This window comes from Melopsittacus undulatus, chromosome 10, assembly GCF_012275295.1.
Source record: "Melopsittacus undulatus isolate bMelUnd1 chromosome 10, bMelUnd1.mat.Z, whole genome shotgun sequence".
Classification (NCBI taxonomy): domain Eukaryota; kingdom Metazoa; phylum Chordata; class Aves; order Psittaciformes; family Psittaculidae; genus Melopsittacus; species Melopsittacus undulatus.
In genome coordinates this window covers 17,783,670-17,800,404 of record NC_047536.1, presented here as the reverse complement: position 1 = coordinate 17,800,404, position 16,735 = coordinate 17,783,670, and the positions used below count along the sequence as shown (strand labels likewise).

General features: G+C 49.7%; 1 protein-coding gene across 1 annotated transcript in view; it reads left to right on the top strand.

Annotated features, from left to right (window-relative positions):
* FAT2 (FAT atypical cadherin 2) overlaps window positions 1-16,243 on the top strand; it is a 61,087-nt gene extending 44,844 nt beyond the window's left edge. Inside the window, exons 16-25 of the mRNA XM_034066673.1 lie at window positions 733-947; window positions 1,207-1,344; window positions 2,010-2,153; window positions 2,836-3,033; window positions 4,095-4,902; window positions 5,669-5,814; window positions 9,094-9,535; window positions 11,897-12,050; window positions 13,275-13,867; window positions 14,658-16,243. Of these exons, the coding sequence (XP_033922564.1) occupies window positions 733-947; window positions 1,207-1,344; window positions 2,010-2,153; window positions 2,836-3,033; window positions 4,095-4,902; window positions 5,669-5,814; window positions 9,094-9,535; window positions 11,897-12,050; window positions 13,275-13,867; window positions 14,658-15,190 (3,371 nt within the window). The 3' untranslated portion in view covers window positions 15,191-16,243. The remainder of the gene's footprint in view (window positions 1-732; window positions 948-1,206; window positions 1,345-2,009; window positions 2,154-2,835; window positions 3,034-4,094; window positions 4,903-5,668; window positions 5,815-9,093; window positions 9,536-11,896; window positions 12,051-13,274; window positions 13,868-14,657) is intronic.
* Window positions 16,244-16,735: the final 492 nt, after the last annotated feature.

Sequence of the window (16,735 nt, the reverse complement as noted above, 5' to 3'; positions counted from 1 at the left end):
CAACATCCTCATCCACCGCGCCTTCCTCAGCTCCTCTGCCCCCAAGGTTCTTGCTAATATTTCCACACCAATTTTCTTATTAGTTTTTACATCTTACAAGACACAGAACAGTATCGTTTCCAGAGAATAGTTTTGTGACAGTTTCAGTGCTGAACCCAGGAAAGCATCAAGATACACACACACATTCTGTCACCTGCTTCTTTTTTATCACTTCTGCTTTATGTCTTCAGTACATGTTCTTCTCTCATTTTTGATATTAAAAGCCTTCTTTCAATGTTGCCTCACAAATCACAGCATCTCATTCCACACCTTTTTCTCCTGTACAACTCTGCATCTACATCACACAACTTTTCATCCTACCTATGGCACACACAGTTCAGTGATTGTCCACTACTGCCTTGGTCACAGCTTTCAATAACACTGTTGGACTCTCACCCTATTTTGCCCCAGATCTCTTCCAATCAAGATTTTTGTAGACATTACAGAATTAAAGACTCTTTCACCTGATACCAGAGTGAGGCAGGTTATGACAGAATCAGAGCAATTGGAGTTTGTATTAAGGGATGCCATGACTCACGGTATTCTGACTTAACCAGAGAAGGGCAAAGTTAGCCAGCACCTTCTCAGCCTGCAGTTTGACATTCATCTCAACATATCTCCAGTATTCCAAGAAAACTTATGTGCCATTCATTCAAAGTATCTTCTGTCCTTTTCTTTCCATCTGCAACACAGGTGCCTTATACATAAATGGGAGTTTGGACTTTGAAGCGAGTCATGAGTATTACTTATCCATTGAGGGTACAAGGAAGGGCTCAGCTTCTCTCAGCGATGTGACTATGGTGGTGATCAATATAACTGACATCAATGACCATGCACCAGAGTTCATCCAAGACCCTTACTTTGCTGATATCCGGGAGGATGTTGCAGTTGGAGAAATCATCCTCACGGTATGATCACGAACCTTTACCTATTGTTTTACTTGTGCTATGCATTATTTACTTTTGCCCTTTTCCTTGTTCTAGCTGTGTTAAGTTTGGTCTTGAAAAAAACCTAATGAATGACACTTACGTAAACCACCTTCCTTCTTCCCCTTCAATTGGGACAAGCTCAAACCAATATCCTTAAATGACAAGTGAGGTCCTACTCCCACCCCTCCACGGCAAAGACTTATTTGGCCAAGGATCCTAGCTTTTTTTCTCCTAACAGGTGTCAGCTGATGACTTGGATGGAGCAATGAACAATCAGATCACATACTCAATTGTGGAAGGGAACCCACTGGGACACTTTGCCATTCAACCCAAAAGTGGGCAAATCAGCATTGCCAAGCATCTGGACAGGGAGGAGGTGAGTTCAACAGAATGGGAACAGGAAGGCTAAAGCAGATGTGCCCCAAAAGACTGAGGGAGCAAAGTGTATTCAGTTGCCTCCTTTTTTCTGAATGATCTGTTCATAATACTGTGAGCAGAAGGCAAGCCTTTTATTCGTTCATTTTCTAGACTCATAGATACTGCTGTAGGAAGGCTGGGCTTTAGGGAAGGCAGTACAGCCTTCATGGTCACAACTCTAGGCTTTGGTCTGCTCCACTGGTACTTCAAGCTGGTTGGGTGAGAGTCAGCCTCAAACTGGAAACCAGCATGGTTGGTTTCTGCTTCTCTGCATCAGAACATTACAGAAAACAGGTATGTGTAAGAGATGGAAAGGTCATCTGGACAATCTCTCATTCATAAAATAGTAGCAGCTCAAACAACTATTGACAGATGTTTACCCAGCTTGGTCTCATCCATCTTTGGGAAGTTGTTTCACTTCTCTGCAAAACTATGGTGAGGCTGATTTTCTTTTCCAAAGTGCTTTGAGATTTATGGATGCAGAGCCTTAGCCAAGGGCAAAGCTATTGTCATGTTGCAATGCATGGCCTCAAGCATTTCACAAGCTGCAGCAGAGCAAATCAGTGTATAAAAACCCACCATTCCTCCATTTCTCCAAGTAATCATGCACTACAAATCCTCCAGATCCCCAGTTATTCCCTGACCGTTCGAGCCATGGATAACGGCCACCCTGCCCAGTTCAGCGATGTTGCTGTGCGTGTCCATGTGTCTGATGTCAATGACAACCCTCCCCGGTTCTTCCAGCTCAACTACAGTGTGGTGGTGCAGGTAAGCCAGGAGGTGGTTTGTTATCCCAGCCCACCTCAGGGTAGTAAGTTACTCATGTGTGGGCTGCAGAGGGGTGAGACAGTGCTAAAGCATGCTGTTGCGTTGTGCTTATTGCCACTAAGAACTGGTAGCATCTGCAGGGGCAGGTATTCTGCTGACAGATGTCATTTTCTCTTTCCAATAGTTTCAGACACTTCCTGTCCTTTCAGTGCAGAGTGTGCAGAGGTTTTCACACTTTCCAAGCCTGACCTGCAGCCCCTTTCTCCCTTGCAATTGCCTATGTCTACATCACAACATAAAGAGCAGGCCCAAGCACATGGTCAAGCACCACCATGTCTGCTAGATGCAGCCCAGTTGTCACTTTGACTCTATGTACTCACAAAAAAAGACTTACTTGCACTCTATGTACTCACAAAAAAAGACAAAACATGCTTTCATCTGTACTCGTGCTGGCATGACTCAAGGGGAAAGAAAGGGCATCAGTTCAACTGTCTATGCTTAGCTGCCAAATAGGTAATGCTGTGAAAGGCAGTTCCTTGCCACCACCAGGTCTCTGCCATTGCTGGCAAGAGTCTCAAGTCTGTGTGTAACAGAGAGATGCACATGGGGTGTAGGATTTGTTTCCATGAGGGTTCTTTTCTCTTTGCTTGCTCTCCTCCACTAACATCTTTCTCCATTTCAGGAGAATGCTCCGGTGGGTACCAGCGTCCTGGAGCTGATCATGAGCGACAGAGACTCCCCAGAAAATGGACCCCCATACTCATTCCAGATCACCCAGGGCAACGACGGAAAGGCTTTTGATGTCACCCAAAATGGTCTGCTGGTAACATCATCTGTCTTGAACAGAAGAATAAAGGAACAGTACCTACTACAAGTCCAGGTAGAGCCTGCTTTGCTGTCCTGGTATCTGGATCCCCCAGCTAGATTAAGTAGATCACACAGCTGGATGCAAACATTGCTGGCTTTGGATGAATCCAATCCAGGCACAAATCATGCAGCTTGGAACCAGCCTCGGAACTCATTTATCCACACAGCTTACCCACAAGAAGCAGGGGGCAGCTTCTGCGTTGATAAAATCAGATAATGTGATAATGAGAAATACGCTGGCAGTTTTCTTAGATGCTTTTCCCAGCATCACTCTAGCAACTTCCAGTTTAAATTGAGATATTTATCTGATCCTGCAAGCTTTCTCCCGTTATCCTTGTCACTTAAAAAGCTGTTTAAATTCTTCTTCAAAGAGGATTTCTGCTGTTGCAGAGTGATTATTTTCCAGTGTTATCAGTAAGAATAGTAGCGAAACAAAAAGATAACAACATGTAAAACACATACTTCTTCAGTAATAGTAGTTGTTCTAAGAGCTAGGTACTACTGTATTATAAATCTCAGCCACCAACAGCCCAAGATTAGGGAGAAACTTACTCTATAATCTGATTATTCACATTTTCTATTTTGAGGCTCCTTGACTCATGCTAGACAGACACTGTCACAGGTGGGAGATGGGCTTAAATGGTCCAGAAGGTGAGCAAATGTGTTGATGTGCGTAACTGCTCTGTAGCTTTGTACACTCAGTTACGGATGGATCCCCATAGGTTGGCAATGTCTCTAAAGACGAATAATCCTCAGGAAATCAGAACTGCTCAGGTGTGCCTGAGCTAATGATGAGCACACACGGACATGAGTGCCACCCCACCACTAACAGAAGGTCTCAATCAGTCTTCATGCTGGAAGGAATTTCCCTGGGGCCATCTCCAGGCAGAGGCCCAACAATGCTGCCAGTATTTCCCATTCTTTCTCCATTCCCAGCCCTCTGCCTGACAGCTTCCACCCACTGCTACCTGCAAGGCACTCTTCCTTCACAAAGCCTTATCAGCCCGTCCAGGCAGGTGAGGTGACAGTAAGTCAGCATGTGGCTATAACAGATCTTTCTGTTCTCCTTGACAGGTCTCTGACAGTGGTATTCCTCCCCTGTCCTCATCTGCCTTTATAAACATCCAAGTGACTGAGCAGAGCCAGTATGCCCCCTCAGCCCTTCCCCTGGAAATATTCATCACCACCAATGAGGAAGCTTTCCGAGGTGGTGTTCTGGGCAAGATCCATGCCACGGACCGAGACCCCCACGACACGCTTGTGTACACTTTGGTGGCAGAAGTGCCTCAGAAGGGGCTATTCTCTGTTGGGGCTGCAGATGGGAAGATTATTGCTGGGGACAAGCTTCCCCATGGCCACTATCTTCTGAACGTGACAGTCAGCGATGGGACGTTCACAGCCACCACCAGTGTCAATGTCCACGTGTGGTGCTTCACGCAGGAGGCCTTGGACAAGGCAGTGGTGCTGCACTTCCGACATCTCTCCCCTGAAGAGTTTGTGGGTGACCATTGGCGCAACTTGCAGAGATTTCTGGGCAACATCCTTGTCACCCGGCGCCAGAACATCCACATGGCCAGCTTACAGCCTGCAGCTACCTCTGATGGAGTGGACCTGCTCTTGGCTGTTGGAGAGCCGCATGGCTCCTTGTATGAGCCTCGGGTCCTCGCTAATAAGATCACTGTGTCGGCTGGAGAGATGGATCAACTTGTTGGTCTCCGGATGAAGAAAGCAGTTCATGTGCCGTGCCATGGGTCAGACTGCGCCCACCGTGTCTGCAAGGAAACCATTCAGCTGGATCCAGGCATGATGTCTACTTACAGCACTGCCCGACTCAGCGTACTCACCCCACGGCACAGCTTGGAGCAAATCTGCTCTTGCAATGGTGAGCAATCCTTCCTGCTGCTGTCCTGCCCTATAAACCTGGGCATATTGTGTTTTCCTTCAGTACACTATAGAGCACATGGACTTTCCAAGCTGCTCAATGACTAACAACTCTGCCTGCAATTTCAAAGACAAACCTAGACTCTTAGAGCTTGAAAGTTTCATATAGATTTTTGTTTGGTTTTAAATTCATCTCCTGCAGCATTTAATAGCAGCAGCATCTATCTCATTGATAGATACCTACCTCACTCATACCTAGCAGATAATGAAGCTCAGTGATCTCTGGGCTCCTGTGTTGTTGTAGGCTCAACAAGGCAAGGACTGACAGATTCAAGAAAAGCCAGATAAAGCATATTCATTATACTCACTCTAGTATAGTTCAAGAAATAAATAGAGGGAGCAGGAACAGAGGTTGACATCACTTGGGCAGGAATGGTAGAGGATACCATAGAATAATGTAAAGACCTATTAACAGTAAGGAAAGTCAAGGGTGTTGTGGACCACACTGAGAGCACCTTGAAAGTGCTACAGGACAGAAACAGCCAGGCTGCTATTGCAGGATTGTTTTACAGCTGAGTACATAGATTAAATACAGGGAGCTCCAAATGGGAGCCATGGGAGATGCAGTGCTGCACTACCTGGGTTGCTGTGGATGGAGCTGTTCCTGGACAGTTAGGATGTCAAGCTGGGGAAAGAGGCAAGGCTTGATACAGTCCATAGTGTCCAAGTATGACAAAGATGAGACCTTTCACTCATTCTCCTTTCAGGAACAGCTGTGAGGTTTGGGGGCCACAGCTACATTTGGTACCAGCACTCACACATTGGCGCTTGGCACATACATTTTCGCCTGAAGACCCACCAGCTGCACGCTGTTGTGTTCTATGCTAACGGGACTGACCATGCCACTTTGGAGGTATGTACTGCAATGTGCAGTGTAGAAAACCTTACTCCTTCAGGGACAGGGATCACAGAAAGAACATGCAATGATACATACCCTTAGTGATTCATGTAACTAAAATATGAGATTCAGGAAGACCAAGTGAGAGCCAAGCACGGTTTGACAACTGCTGCAACTACAACTAGTGAATCTTTTTTACATCTGTGAACGCATGTGCTAGTCTCTGGTGTAAAGGCAGCATACACCAGTATCATAAATCTACATCACCATCTTTCTTTACAGTTTGCTTCCCATCCTTCTCTCTTATCACACCTATAAGGGCAAAGAATTTACCAGGTGGAATTTTTCCCAGACCAGTCTGCTTTCACTACAGCAAAAGGCAAACTTCCTTCCCAAACCTTAGAAGTGGAGTCAAACCCCCACTGAACACACACACTGTCTGCCAGCCCACAATATGGATCAATCCAATACAGAGGAGGCAGCCACATTGGGCTAGAGGCTTAGGGTAACAGGGTGGAGATGAGGAGGGCACAGGTGAATTCTGAGATTGGGAATATCACTACCAACCTTTACCTGCATCAGAGCATATGCCAGTCAGGTCATGCATCTAACAGAATGGACCTCAAATTACAATACTGGACAGAACAGACAAAACAGGAGCCTCAGATGTCATTTCTCAACCCCCCACTTTTTTCAACCACTTGCTTCAGGTGGTTTTACTGTTCAAGACACCTGCAGAGCCAGGAACAATTCAGTCTGATTGCTCTCCTCCCTCTGGCTGCACACTGAGTCGATCCAACATTCAAAGATCATCTCCCTCTTCCACTTTGGCAACAGGAGGAAAGAAGCAGATGACTAAAGAATAGGGGTTTTGTGTATTCCTCATCAATTAAATTCAGACTTACTGGAGACCATGGTCATAGGACATACTTACCAGCTGACAGAGATTTGTCTCTGAGACTAATCACATTGAGCTATGCACACTGTAACCTCCCTGGAATTGTTCATACTGGCCCCGAATTCCCTCATTGCTTCTCACAGGAGAATGAAATACTTTTCTTTCTGCTGTTATAAAAACTCACACAGACAGGGGTCTGCACAGCAGCTGAACCCAGGGACCTGCTCACAGCACATATTGCAAGCTCCTGCAGACACACTCTCCTTAAGAGCAAGAGCAGAGAAACATCACCCCTATATCCTGTACCCTGCAAGTGTGACTAAGTTATATTGTAAGGGGCTGATAAGAAAAACTTCTCCAGAAGGGTCTTTAGCTTTCTGTCCCATCTCTGGGAAGGGAAGTCACCAAGCAGTTCAGCAGAAGGAGTCCAGAACTCCAGATGGTGCTCAGAAAGGTTGAGATGGCAGCAAGCTCTACTGAGCCAGACCTAACACAGAGTCAAGGGAGAAAAGACTCATTACTGGTGGAGTCCAGTGTGTCCATGTCTGTACCCAGATGTCTCCACAAGCTCTTCAATAGGAAACATTCATAAAGGCTCACCAGAAAGTTGCCTGTGAATTATTTCTCCCCTGACTTACTTTATTTACAATATATCAGGGTTCAGGCCTTTTCTAGACCATCAGGCCTGAAAGATACTGAAGGAATCCCTCAAGATTTTAAGCTTTGTAGGCTGCAGTACTCCAGGCATGAGCCAAAGCTTTGACAGGATCAGACCTGATGTTTTGTAGGTTTGGTGAAGAGGATGAGTTCTGCCAAGGGCATGCACACCATCACCCTTCCAACCACTAAACTCTCCTGATGTGCAGAAAGAAGATTGCAGCAAGAGGATGGCAAAGCAGGCAAGCTGGGAAAGCTTTGGCAACCTGTCAGTTCTTGCTCCAGGGAGTCGAGTTCTCAGCTCTCTCCCAGCCCCAGAAATTGATAAGCCCAATCTACAGACCCATCTGAAGTTCCTCCAGCTAAAGAGAAGTGACAAAGCTCTCCGGTGTGCTTGCCAATTGTGCAAAGAGATTTACAGGCATGTTGCCCCAGGGCCCTTCCATGGCATGTGCCAGCTGCACATAATTCTTCCTTCCTTCCTTCCACAGCTGCTCTCTTCTCCAAGTGGGATGTATGGTCTTCTTTAAGAGCTAACAGTTGTCCTGCTCTGCTTTTGACTCCTCCAGAGCAGCCCCATAGTGTCATATGCAGGTTCCCCCAGAATTCAGTGTAGCACATAACTGCTCCTTCTCTTCTAGCCTCTACCAAGCATCTCCACTCCTCACTGACTCTAATACCCCCAAGGAGATCTTTTGCCTGGGTTTAATTGCTTGATGTTAAATAGCAAGCTCTGCAGGTTTTCCATGAACGTTTTATTCCATCTCTTTTCTCCTTCTCCAAATGCCCTTGGCTTCTATAAGAGAGAGGTTTTATCAACAAAGCAGTAGGGAGAAAAAAGTGAAAGAGGGATTTACCCCTGACTTCACCCTGAAACAAAACCTTTCATAACCTTTCCTTTTTTCTTCCTCCATATAAGTTTTAAAGATTAATTTTGGGCCACATATAAGAATTTCTGATGCCCCAGTTTAATGCAGAAGAGAGTGGTGTGGTTCACTTTCAGCAGCTCAACATCTTGTCTTTGTCCTATCTACTGGAGATCAAGGATAAGATTGCAATACCTATCAGCAGCTTTGGCTTGGGTTTCCAGCATGCTGGTCAGGAGCAGGGTACAACAGGAATTCCTTTCTCTGCCTCTCAATTCTTCCTTGCTTCCTCCAGAAACAGCTGCCAGTGCTCCTCCTCGACAAGGCCCTTTCAGCACCCTCACCCATGCCATAGGGGCAACTGCTCCAGCACCTTCTCCACTACTAACAAGACAGTGAGAACAGAATAAAAACCATGTGGCCCAGAACAAGAGTCCATCTGTGACTGGTGATGAGTAGCCTCAATACTGGGGCTCTGATTAGGCTCAGGAAGGAGGGAGAAGGGGCAAGCAGGACTATGATCATCTGGCTCTGTGCCTTGTTATCTGGAAAGATCAGCTTCCCTCCTTGCACACTGGGCAGAGGTTGCATGGAAGGACCATGGGTAAAATTGTGCCAGAGAGATTAAGGTGTTTTGCAATGTCAAGGAGGTTGCAGTCACTTAAACAGGCTTTAATTGATCCATGCATAGCTTAATATGAGTGAAGGGGGCTGATTTGGGCAGCTGGCTATTCTTGGAGTCTGAAAGTCGGGATTCATCTTGACTCTCGATGCTTAGGCAGGGAGAGAGGGGAACACAGAGGTGTTAAAAGCCTCTGTGAAGACAGGTGCTTGGATCCCAGCTAACTGTAGCTTCTGGGATGTGTTTTGCAGATGGTTAATGGAGTGCCTCAGCTTGGGTACAGCTGCCAGGGAAACTACACCGGGAACCTCTCCTCCTCACGTTTTGTGAGCGATGGCGAGTGGCACTCAGTGTTCCTGGAGGCGAAGAACACGTCCGTCCACCTGCTCGTTGATGGCCTTGGAAACGCCTCTCTCCAGCTGCCAGCGACCTGTAGTGTGTCCCGGGGCAGACGAGACCTGCTTTTTGGAGGCCTCCGGCACTCACCCCAGTCCCAGAGAGTCCTGTGGGGGTTCAGGGGCTGCCTGGACGTGGTTGCAGTCGATGGCAGAGAAGTTGTTCTCTTGCCTGGGAAAGGGCAATCCAAAGAAGTTGTGGAGGAGGTGGGGATAAAGCAGTGTTGCTCCCCCACCGGTGCCTGCAGCAGCAACCCATGCCTCAACAATGGGATGTGCTCCGAAACTCATGGAGGAGGTATGTGAACATCCCACACAGAGCAATGGGAAAGCAATAAGTAGTGAGGGAAGGGGAGATGTAACCTGTTCATTACGAGGAGAATCAGAGGTCCAGGGGGACCTCAAGTGATAGCTGACTCAGAGCAGCAGCAGCTGGGGGATACGGGATCCTGGCTCTCACCACTGGGACCATGGCCCAGAGGGCAGGAAGGTGTTTCTAAGGTGTGTGCATGACCTAAGAGAGCACAGCACTGCCAAAAACTCAGATGCAAATAGAAATTCCACCCACCCCTCTGCATCCTCTTTGCTTAAGGAGCCTTTAGCAAAGCTGGAATCAGGCAAGATGGGATCATGCAGCGATGGTATCTGGGCAGAAATAAGACAAGATCTTGGTCTATTCCCACTGCAGTCAGTGACTCCCCAGGGCTATGGGAAGGGATATGGGAAAACCATAAGCTCAAATCCAAGAGTCTCAGGCTAACACAGGGTGCATGTGCTCAACAGAGGTTTGATACCAGGCTCTGCCCAAGACAACCTCATCACTGCCCCATTCCTCCCATCAGGGGGGCTCCCTGCAGCCAGCTGCATCAGAGGGTCTATCAAGGTGGATACTGAGTGCACCTTGGCCCTTCCTTGGGGCAGACAGGTGTTTTCCAGGCTGTTGCATGGGGCAGAAGCTCCTGCTGGAGCTTTGTGCTCTTTGGGTCCATTGCCAAATCCCACACCCTGCCTGGCGAGCAAGCGAGGACAGAGGAGGGAGCTCACCTCCTCCTGCTCTGCCCACAGCCTCTGGGAACAAGATTCCCAGCCCTGTCGACTCAGCAGCTGCCTGGTTCAGGTGAACTTGTTTGACACAGGTACATCTGTACTGAACAGTTCGCCTGGCTGGCATCACACCTCCCCTTAGCCTGCAGACCCTCCGCACTGAAAACCCCTCTGGCTGCGATGGAAGGGGCTCAAAGCCTACGAGGTGAAAACTCTTCTCTGCTCTAAGTCAAAGCACCGCTTGCTTTGTAGCAAGTGTACAGTGGGAGCCAAGAGGAGGAAACCAGTCCCTCAATATTAAGCTAATAACCATCCAGTGCTCTTTACATAGTTTCCTTCCAAGGTGATCAGCTTCTGCAGAAGGCCCAAATGCCCAGGAAAGAGCCCATGGGACATGGCCCCAGGCAGAAGCATGCAGGGCACTGCTGCAGGGAAGGGGATGCTCAAGGGACATGCAGTCTGTGAGGTGCTTGCTTGCCTTGAGCACTGCAGGCCCCCTTCTATGGACCATGGGCGCACAGCACAAGGTTATGGCAAAGCTCTGTGCAGGGATCTCAGGCTTAGGATTATCTGCACAGGCGAGGACACGTCCGTGCAGGAGAGCCCAGGTGCACCACGTGGCTGCGTGAGAACTCATCCATGCGGGAAGGGTCAAAGCCAGACCAGCACCACATCAACCACAGTGCTCAGGACCATAGGGGCCAACACGTGTGAACCCCTGCGCACGGGAACACGTGTCTGGGCACACGCAGCCCCATAGGCCAAGTCCAGCATCTGCTGCATGAACATCGGCACGTCTCTGCTGTACAACCGCTAACACACATGTGGGAGCGGGTCTGCGTTCACCCTGTTCTCTAAAGCAGGGATGTTTAACCTGACAATGAATAGTACTTTTCAAGCATGCTGTAAGGTGGAAATCCTGAACTTCCCGTGTGGCACCACCAGCAGAGCAATTAGCAGGAGCTCAGCACAGCCAGGGACATTCCCATGCTCAGGGCTACATTAAACAGCAGCCAAAAAGGCAAACAGAAGCAGCCCCCTCTGAGTCCCCGGCTATGCAAGGTTTCTCTCTGGCTGTGAGCAGACACCTCCTGTAGGCAAGAGAAACCTGACATGTTGAGACAGGCGCTTCATAGCAGGCAAACTCACAGGACTAAACGCTTCATAGAACAATAAGGTTCTTTCAGAGGATTGCATTTAGCAGAGTCAGAAACCATGAATCAGCCAGCCAGGTTCCCCTTCCTTTAAGCTGAATCTGTCCCCTATCTTCTCCATGCATTAAAGCTGTGCCCTGAATGCATCCCTGGTAGGAAAGGGCCTGTGTCAGGAGAGGACGGGGTTGCCTTGTTGCTTTAATAGCTCTCTAGTGCCACTGTGTTGCCTCAAAGTGGTAACCCAGCCTCCAGCAACCACTTCAGGTCCTGTAATGTACCCACCAGCCTTCCATATGGATGGCTTGGGTGCACCATAGCACTTTCTCCAGCAGCAAGTACTCATGCTTAGGTAGCTGGACTGAGCCCTCTGTGTGTGCCATCAGCACCAGGTGCTCCTCCTGTTCTTGCTAGTTCTTCCATCAGGATATGGTCTCTATATGGCACTTTCTCACCCTCTCCAGGTTACACCTGCATCTGCCCTGGGCAGTTTTCCGGTGAGCGCTGTGAGCTCGGGGACAGTCCCTGCGAGTCCAAGCCCTGCCTGCATGGGGGAACCTGCACCCTCTCTGCCAAGGGGTACTCCTGCCACTGCCCTGACTGGTACCTGGGCGAAAGGTAAGGTCCAGGAAGGCTCTGGGATGGGTGATCCTCCGTGCTGGGTGAAAACATGACCTCTGCCAACAGCCACTGCACATTTCTGCAGCTCACCGGGGCCAGATACAGGGATAGAAACGTACCCGAGCACTGGAGCAGGGAAGTGTCTGAAGGCAGAGCTGAGCAGACCGGGACATAAACAGCTCTGCCATCAAGTGGTCACTGCCCGTCTGTGCCCATCTCATCCGATGAGGACAGGAAAAAGGACGACTCTCCTCATAGATGCTTTGAGTGCCACTCCAAGCGCCCTGTCCTGCCTCCAGCCCAGCATGATAAGGGCTGCCCAGCACAGGCTCAAACAGCATCCCATCCAGTTCATCCCTCTGCCTCCTTTACCCGGGATGAACACTGGTCCTTTGAATCAGTGCAAAGGAACAAATTATTCGCTCAGTTCTTGAACTAAAAGCTTGTAGTCCGCTAAAAACTGGGCATTAGGTGGCAGTGTGATACCTGAAATCACCGAGTGCCAGCCTCAGCCTGCGCGGCCGCACCGCAGCTCACGCATCCCACAAACACTTAGAAAGAGGAGCCCAAACCTCACAGAGTTAGTTCAGTAACAAGATAAAAAGGAAGCAAAACCAGCATCACTGTTGGAAGGAAAGGTTCCCTGTACTTTTAGGAACTCTAAGGTTGTGTGAGGTGGAGCAGGACAGAGTCAGAAATTCAGTCCCAGTTCTGCAGCTCTTTAAGATGCCAAAACCTCTCCAAGAGTGCCCATCACCACTTCTCGGGATAGATTTTCCCCAGCTGTTTGCTGCAACCTGCAAACATTCACAGATCATCCTGAGACCCCAGAGCTTGAAGGATATATGAGACATCATAAGAGGTTAGCTCACCTCAGAGTGACCCTGTGCTCCCTAATTTAGAGGGTAAGAGCATCTCTCCATGCAGTGTTATCCCTAGAATGTCCAAATACTCCTCTGATGCAGGATGCCCCCATTTTAATTTGTTGCATGTAACTGCAAACATTGAACCATCTGTCAAACATATTCTCCTGAAAATCATCATTTTATATTCAAGCATCGCAGTCCTCTGCCAGGAGAGGCAGGTAGCACAAACCTAAAGAGGGAGAGCAGACAAAGATGGAGCATCCTTAGGTGGTATAAGTCAGACTCCTGAATAGGATATCACAGTTCTAGCTGCATCTCCAGGCTGACATTGGTTGTCTCCATCTCCTCCCTACAGGTGCGAGAAGCTGGCAGAGGAATGCCAAGACAACCCATGCCGAAACTCCGGGCGCTGTGTGAGCACCCAGGGCTCAGTGCACTGCATCTGCCCATCGGATTACCAGGGGGACTACTGCACGCAGCCCATCATCACCCCAGCCATCGTGCCCACACAGTGGGCAGTGGGCCCCGAGGAGATAGCAGAGATTGTGGCCGGTGTGCTGGGGGTGGCCATCCTGGCCGTGGCCTTCGTGCTCATCCGCAAGCGCTATCGCCACCGGGCCAAGGCCCACAAGCCCGTGGCAAGGGAGGACCCCGACCTGCTCTCCAAGAGCGAGTTCTCCAAGAGCGTAGGTGTGGGCACCCAAGCCGTGCCACCCATCGAGCTCAACATCCTCAGCGATGCAGCGCACAACAACCTGGACCGGGGCACATCGGAGCAGCGCAAACCCACCAGCACCCCCGAATTTGTCACCTTCAACTCGGCCAATGCCCCGAAGCACCGGGGTACCATCGTGTGCAGTGTGGCACCCAACCTGCCCCCTGCTGCACCGCCCTCCAACTCCGACAATGAGTCCTTCATCAAGTGCACTTGGGCCAGGGAGGAGATGGGTCAGTAGCACTGAGTTCTGTTGCTCTTATACATCCCTCTTCCCCTTGTGAAGTGGATCTAAGGCTTGCAAGAATTAGGGACCAACAGTGGTGGTTAAAGCCAGGCAAAAGCACAGGCAAATGGTGCCTAAGCCCTGCTGGAGGATCCTCTATTGGCTCCTCCCTCCTGGCTCACCAGTACATCCCAGTTTTCAGCTTTAATCTCCTCAATCTCCAATGCAGTAAGCGGGGAAAACATTAATGCCTAGCCTGGATTCCCACACATCCTGGGTCAAAAGACCCCATTAAAGAGAATTACTAAGTTAAGAGGAAAAATAATTAAGATCCAAAAAGTCAGTGTGAATTTTTGTGGAGGCATTTTCATCAGTTTCTAGGTAGAGGAATCACACCCTCAAGGAAACGTCTTGTGTGGCTCTAGACAGCAAGGTTACTGCTTTCTCTTCATGCAGGAATTCATCACCGATGTACACTGTTAGAAGAGGGGTCACAAGAGTAACTACAGGGAGAGATCCAACGGATCACTTCCTCTGCCCCACCCCTTCATCATGCAAGCTTCTTGCATGCAAATGGCACGATAAGTGTGTCTTTGGGGTGCTAGAGCAGTGGGTGTCTGAAGGCTGGTGGGAACACTGCTTCAGCACAGCAGTCCCCTTGATTCCCAAAGTAGCAATCACAGCTCCCCTGTCCCCACATCTCCTGCAGACTCAGTCTATGGAAGTAAGTAGCGGGAGGGCACGAGAGGGAAAACAACAGCTTGAACTGCAGCTAACACAACTCTGTTTTATTCCAGTCTACCCAGCAGAAACAACCTACTGGCCCCCCCGGTACCTGTCATCAGACGTGCAGGAGTACTCCCACTATGAGATCATTCAAGCCCCCCCAGCATCCTCCTCCCACCCTCCTCTTCCCCCACCTCCTCCTCCACCAGCAGACACAGAACCGGTCGCTCTTTACGGAGGCTTCCCCTTCCCGCTGGACCAGAGCAACAAGCGGGCTCCCATCCCACCCCGCTACAGCAACCAGAACTTGGAGGACTTCCTGCCGCTCGGCCCCGTGGACATGGGAGCCTCGCAGTGCCAGAACGAATATACGGCCATCAGTTACTACCCAGCACAGCTGGTGCAGGGCGAGGGTGTCCCGTACCAGCCCGACCCCGGGTACAAGCGGGTGAGCATGCGCCTGAGCGTGGCCCAGCCCTCATACGCAGACTGCGAGGTGGGCCACCAGCCCAGCATCCGAGCACAGCCCCTTCCACCCCCCAACTACGAGGGCTCAGACATGGTGGAGAGCGACTACGGGAGCTGTGAGGAGGTGATGTTTTAACAGGGGGCTCATGCTCGGGATGAGAAGCACATCTCCATGCAGAACAGTGTGCAGGGGGCTGGTCCATGCTGCTCAAGGGGGTTTAATGTGTGTCCCCCACAATTTTGCAGCATCTCCCCATGCATGGCTGGGGTGTAATTTGGCTGGATCTTTCCCCACACTGTGCTCCTGATGCAAATGGAGGGGAAATGCTCCAGCCACTGCCCGGACACAGAGGATGCTCCTGGGATGCTAATGACTAACCTGCCTCCTTGCCAAGGGGACTTCCTCGGGTACCATGCAGGACCACAGCATGCCACCTCCTCCCATTCCAGGCTCCCTGGCCACAGGGATGATGAGGAGGAGGAGGGCAAGCACTGCAGGTATGGCAGCAGTCATGGTGGAGAAGGTGCAAAAGGACTAGTGATGCATAGCCTGGGAATGCCCACGTGGGATAGCAGAGCTACCCTGCTCTGGCTCCAAGGGCTTGCATCAAGCCAATAATTTGCCCTGTGGAACGGATCAGCCAATGCAAACCCTCTTCCATGTCTGCCCCCGATGCAGGGAGAGAGATGAGGGAATGCAGCTGATCCCATCGTCACATCCCTCACTTGGCCAATAGAAGTCCAAGAAAAAAAGAAAAAGATTTAAAAAAAAAAAAGTCCATTTCTGTATTAAAAACAAGCAAGAAGCTTCAGCACACCAGGAACCACCCACAGACTCAGCAGCAAAGCACAACCCTACCCAGGCACGCTGTGGTCATGGGTATAAGGGAGACCCTGCCTTGAGGATGCGAGCACAGCCATGTCCATTGGCTGTCATGGTCCCATGCTGAACGCAGCCCAGCGTGGTCCTGCCGCCCAGCTGGGGCTCCCTGGTGTATCCCTAAAGACTGACCAGCACCACATGGCTGAGACGGGGCGCCGAGGCTGCTGAGCGTGGGTTTGCCCGTGTGTCCTTGTGCTTGGAAATGCATCGTTGCTTCGTGAGAGGTTTTCTTTGGTCGGTTGTTTGCTGTAACTTTTTTGTCGTTGATTTTTGGAAAGTATTAAAAGAGATTGGATTTTTTTACTACTGATCGTATCCAATAACTTTGGGAGTTCCTTGTAAATAGGACATCCCTTCCCAGCTCCAGCCAAGGGCTGTCCAGGGAATAACAGCTTCTTTTGGACACCCACAGCACTAGGACTCATCCCACTCCCCCAAATACCCCAAAGATACCACAACATCCTACCTGCTGGCTCATCACAGAGAGAGGGTGAGAAGAGAATGCCTGAACTACTGCTGCAGAACGAGCATCACCTGCAATGGCCAAAGCTCCCACCCCCAGCTTTGTTATCCCACCACAGGTGGCGTTAATCTCACATTAGAGCCAGGGCAGGGAGCAATTGGCTGCACTTGTGCAGGTGTCCAGCTCAGCTTCACTCTGGGGGATGGGTTTGTGAGATTGTGACTACTTTTTCATGCAGCTTCTTGACTTGAAGTCCCCCTCCCAGGCCCACATTCCCCATTGCCCTGCATGCTTCAAGGAGACTTTTCTGCCACAGCTTCAAGACATTGCCCTTT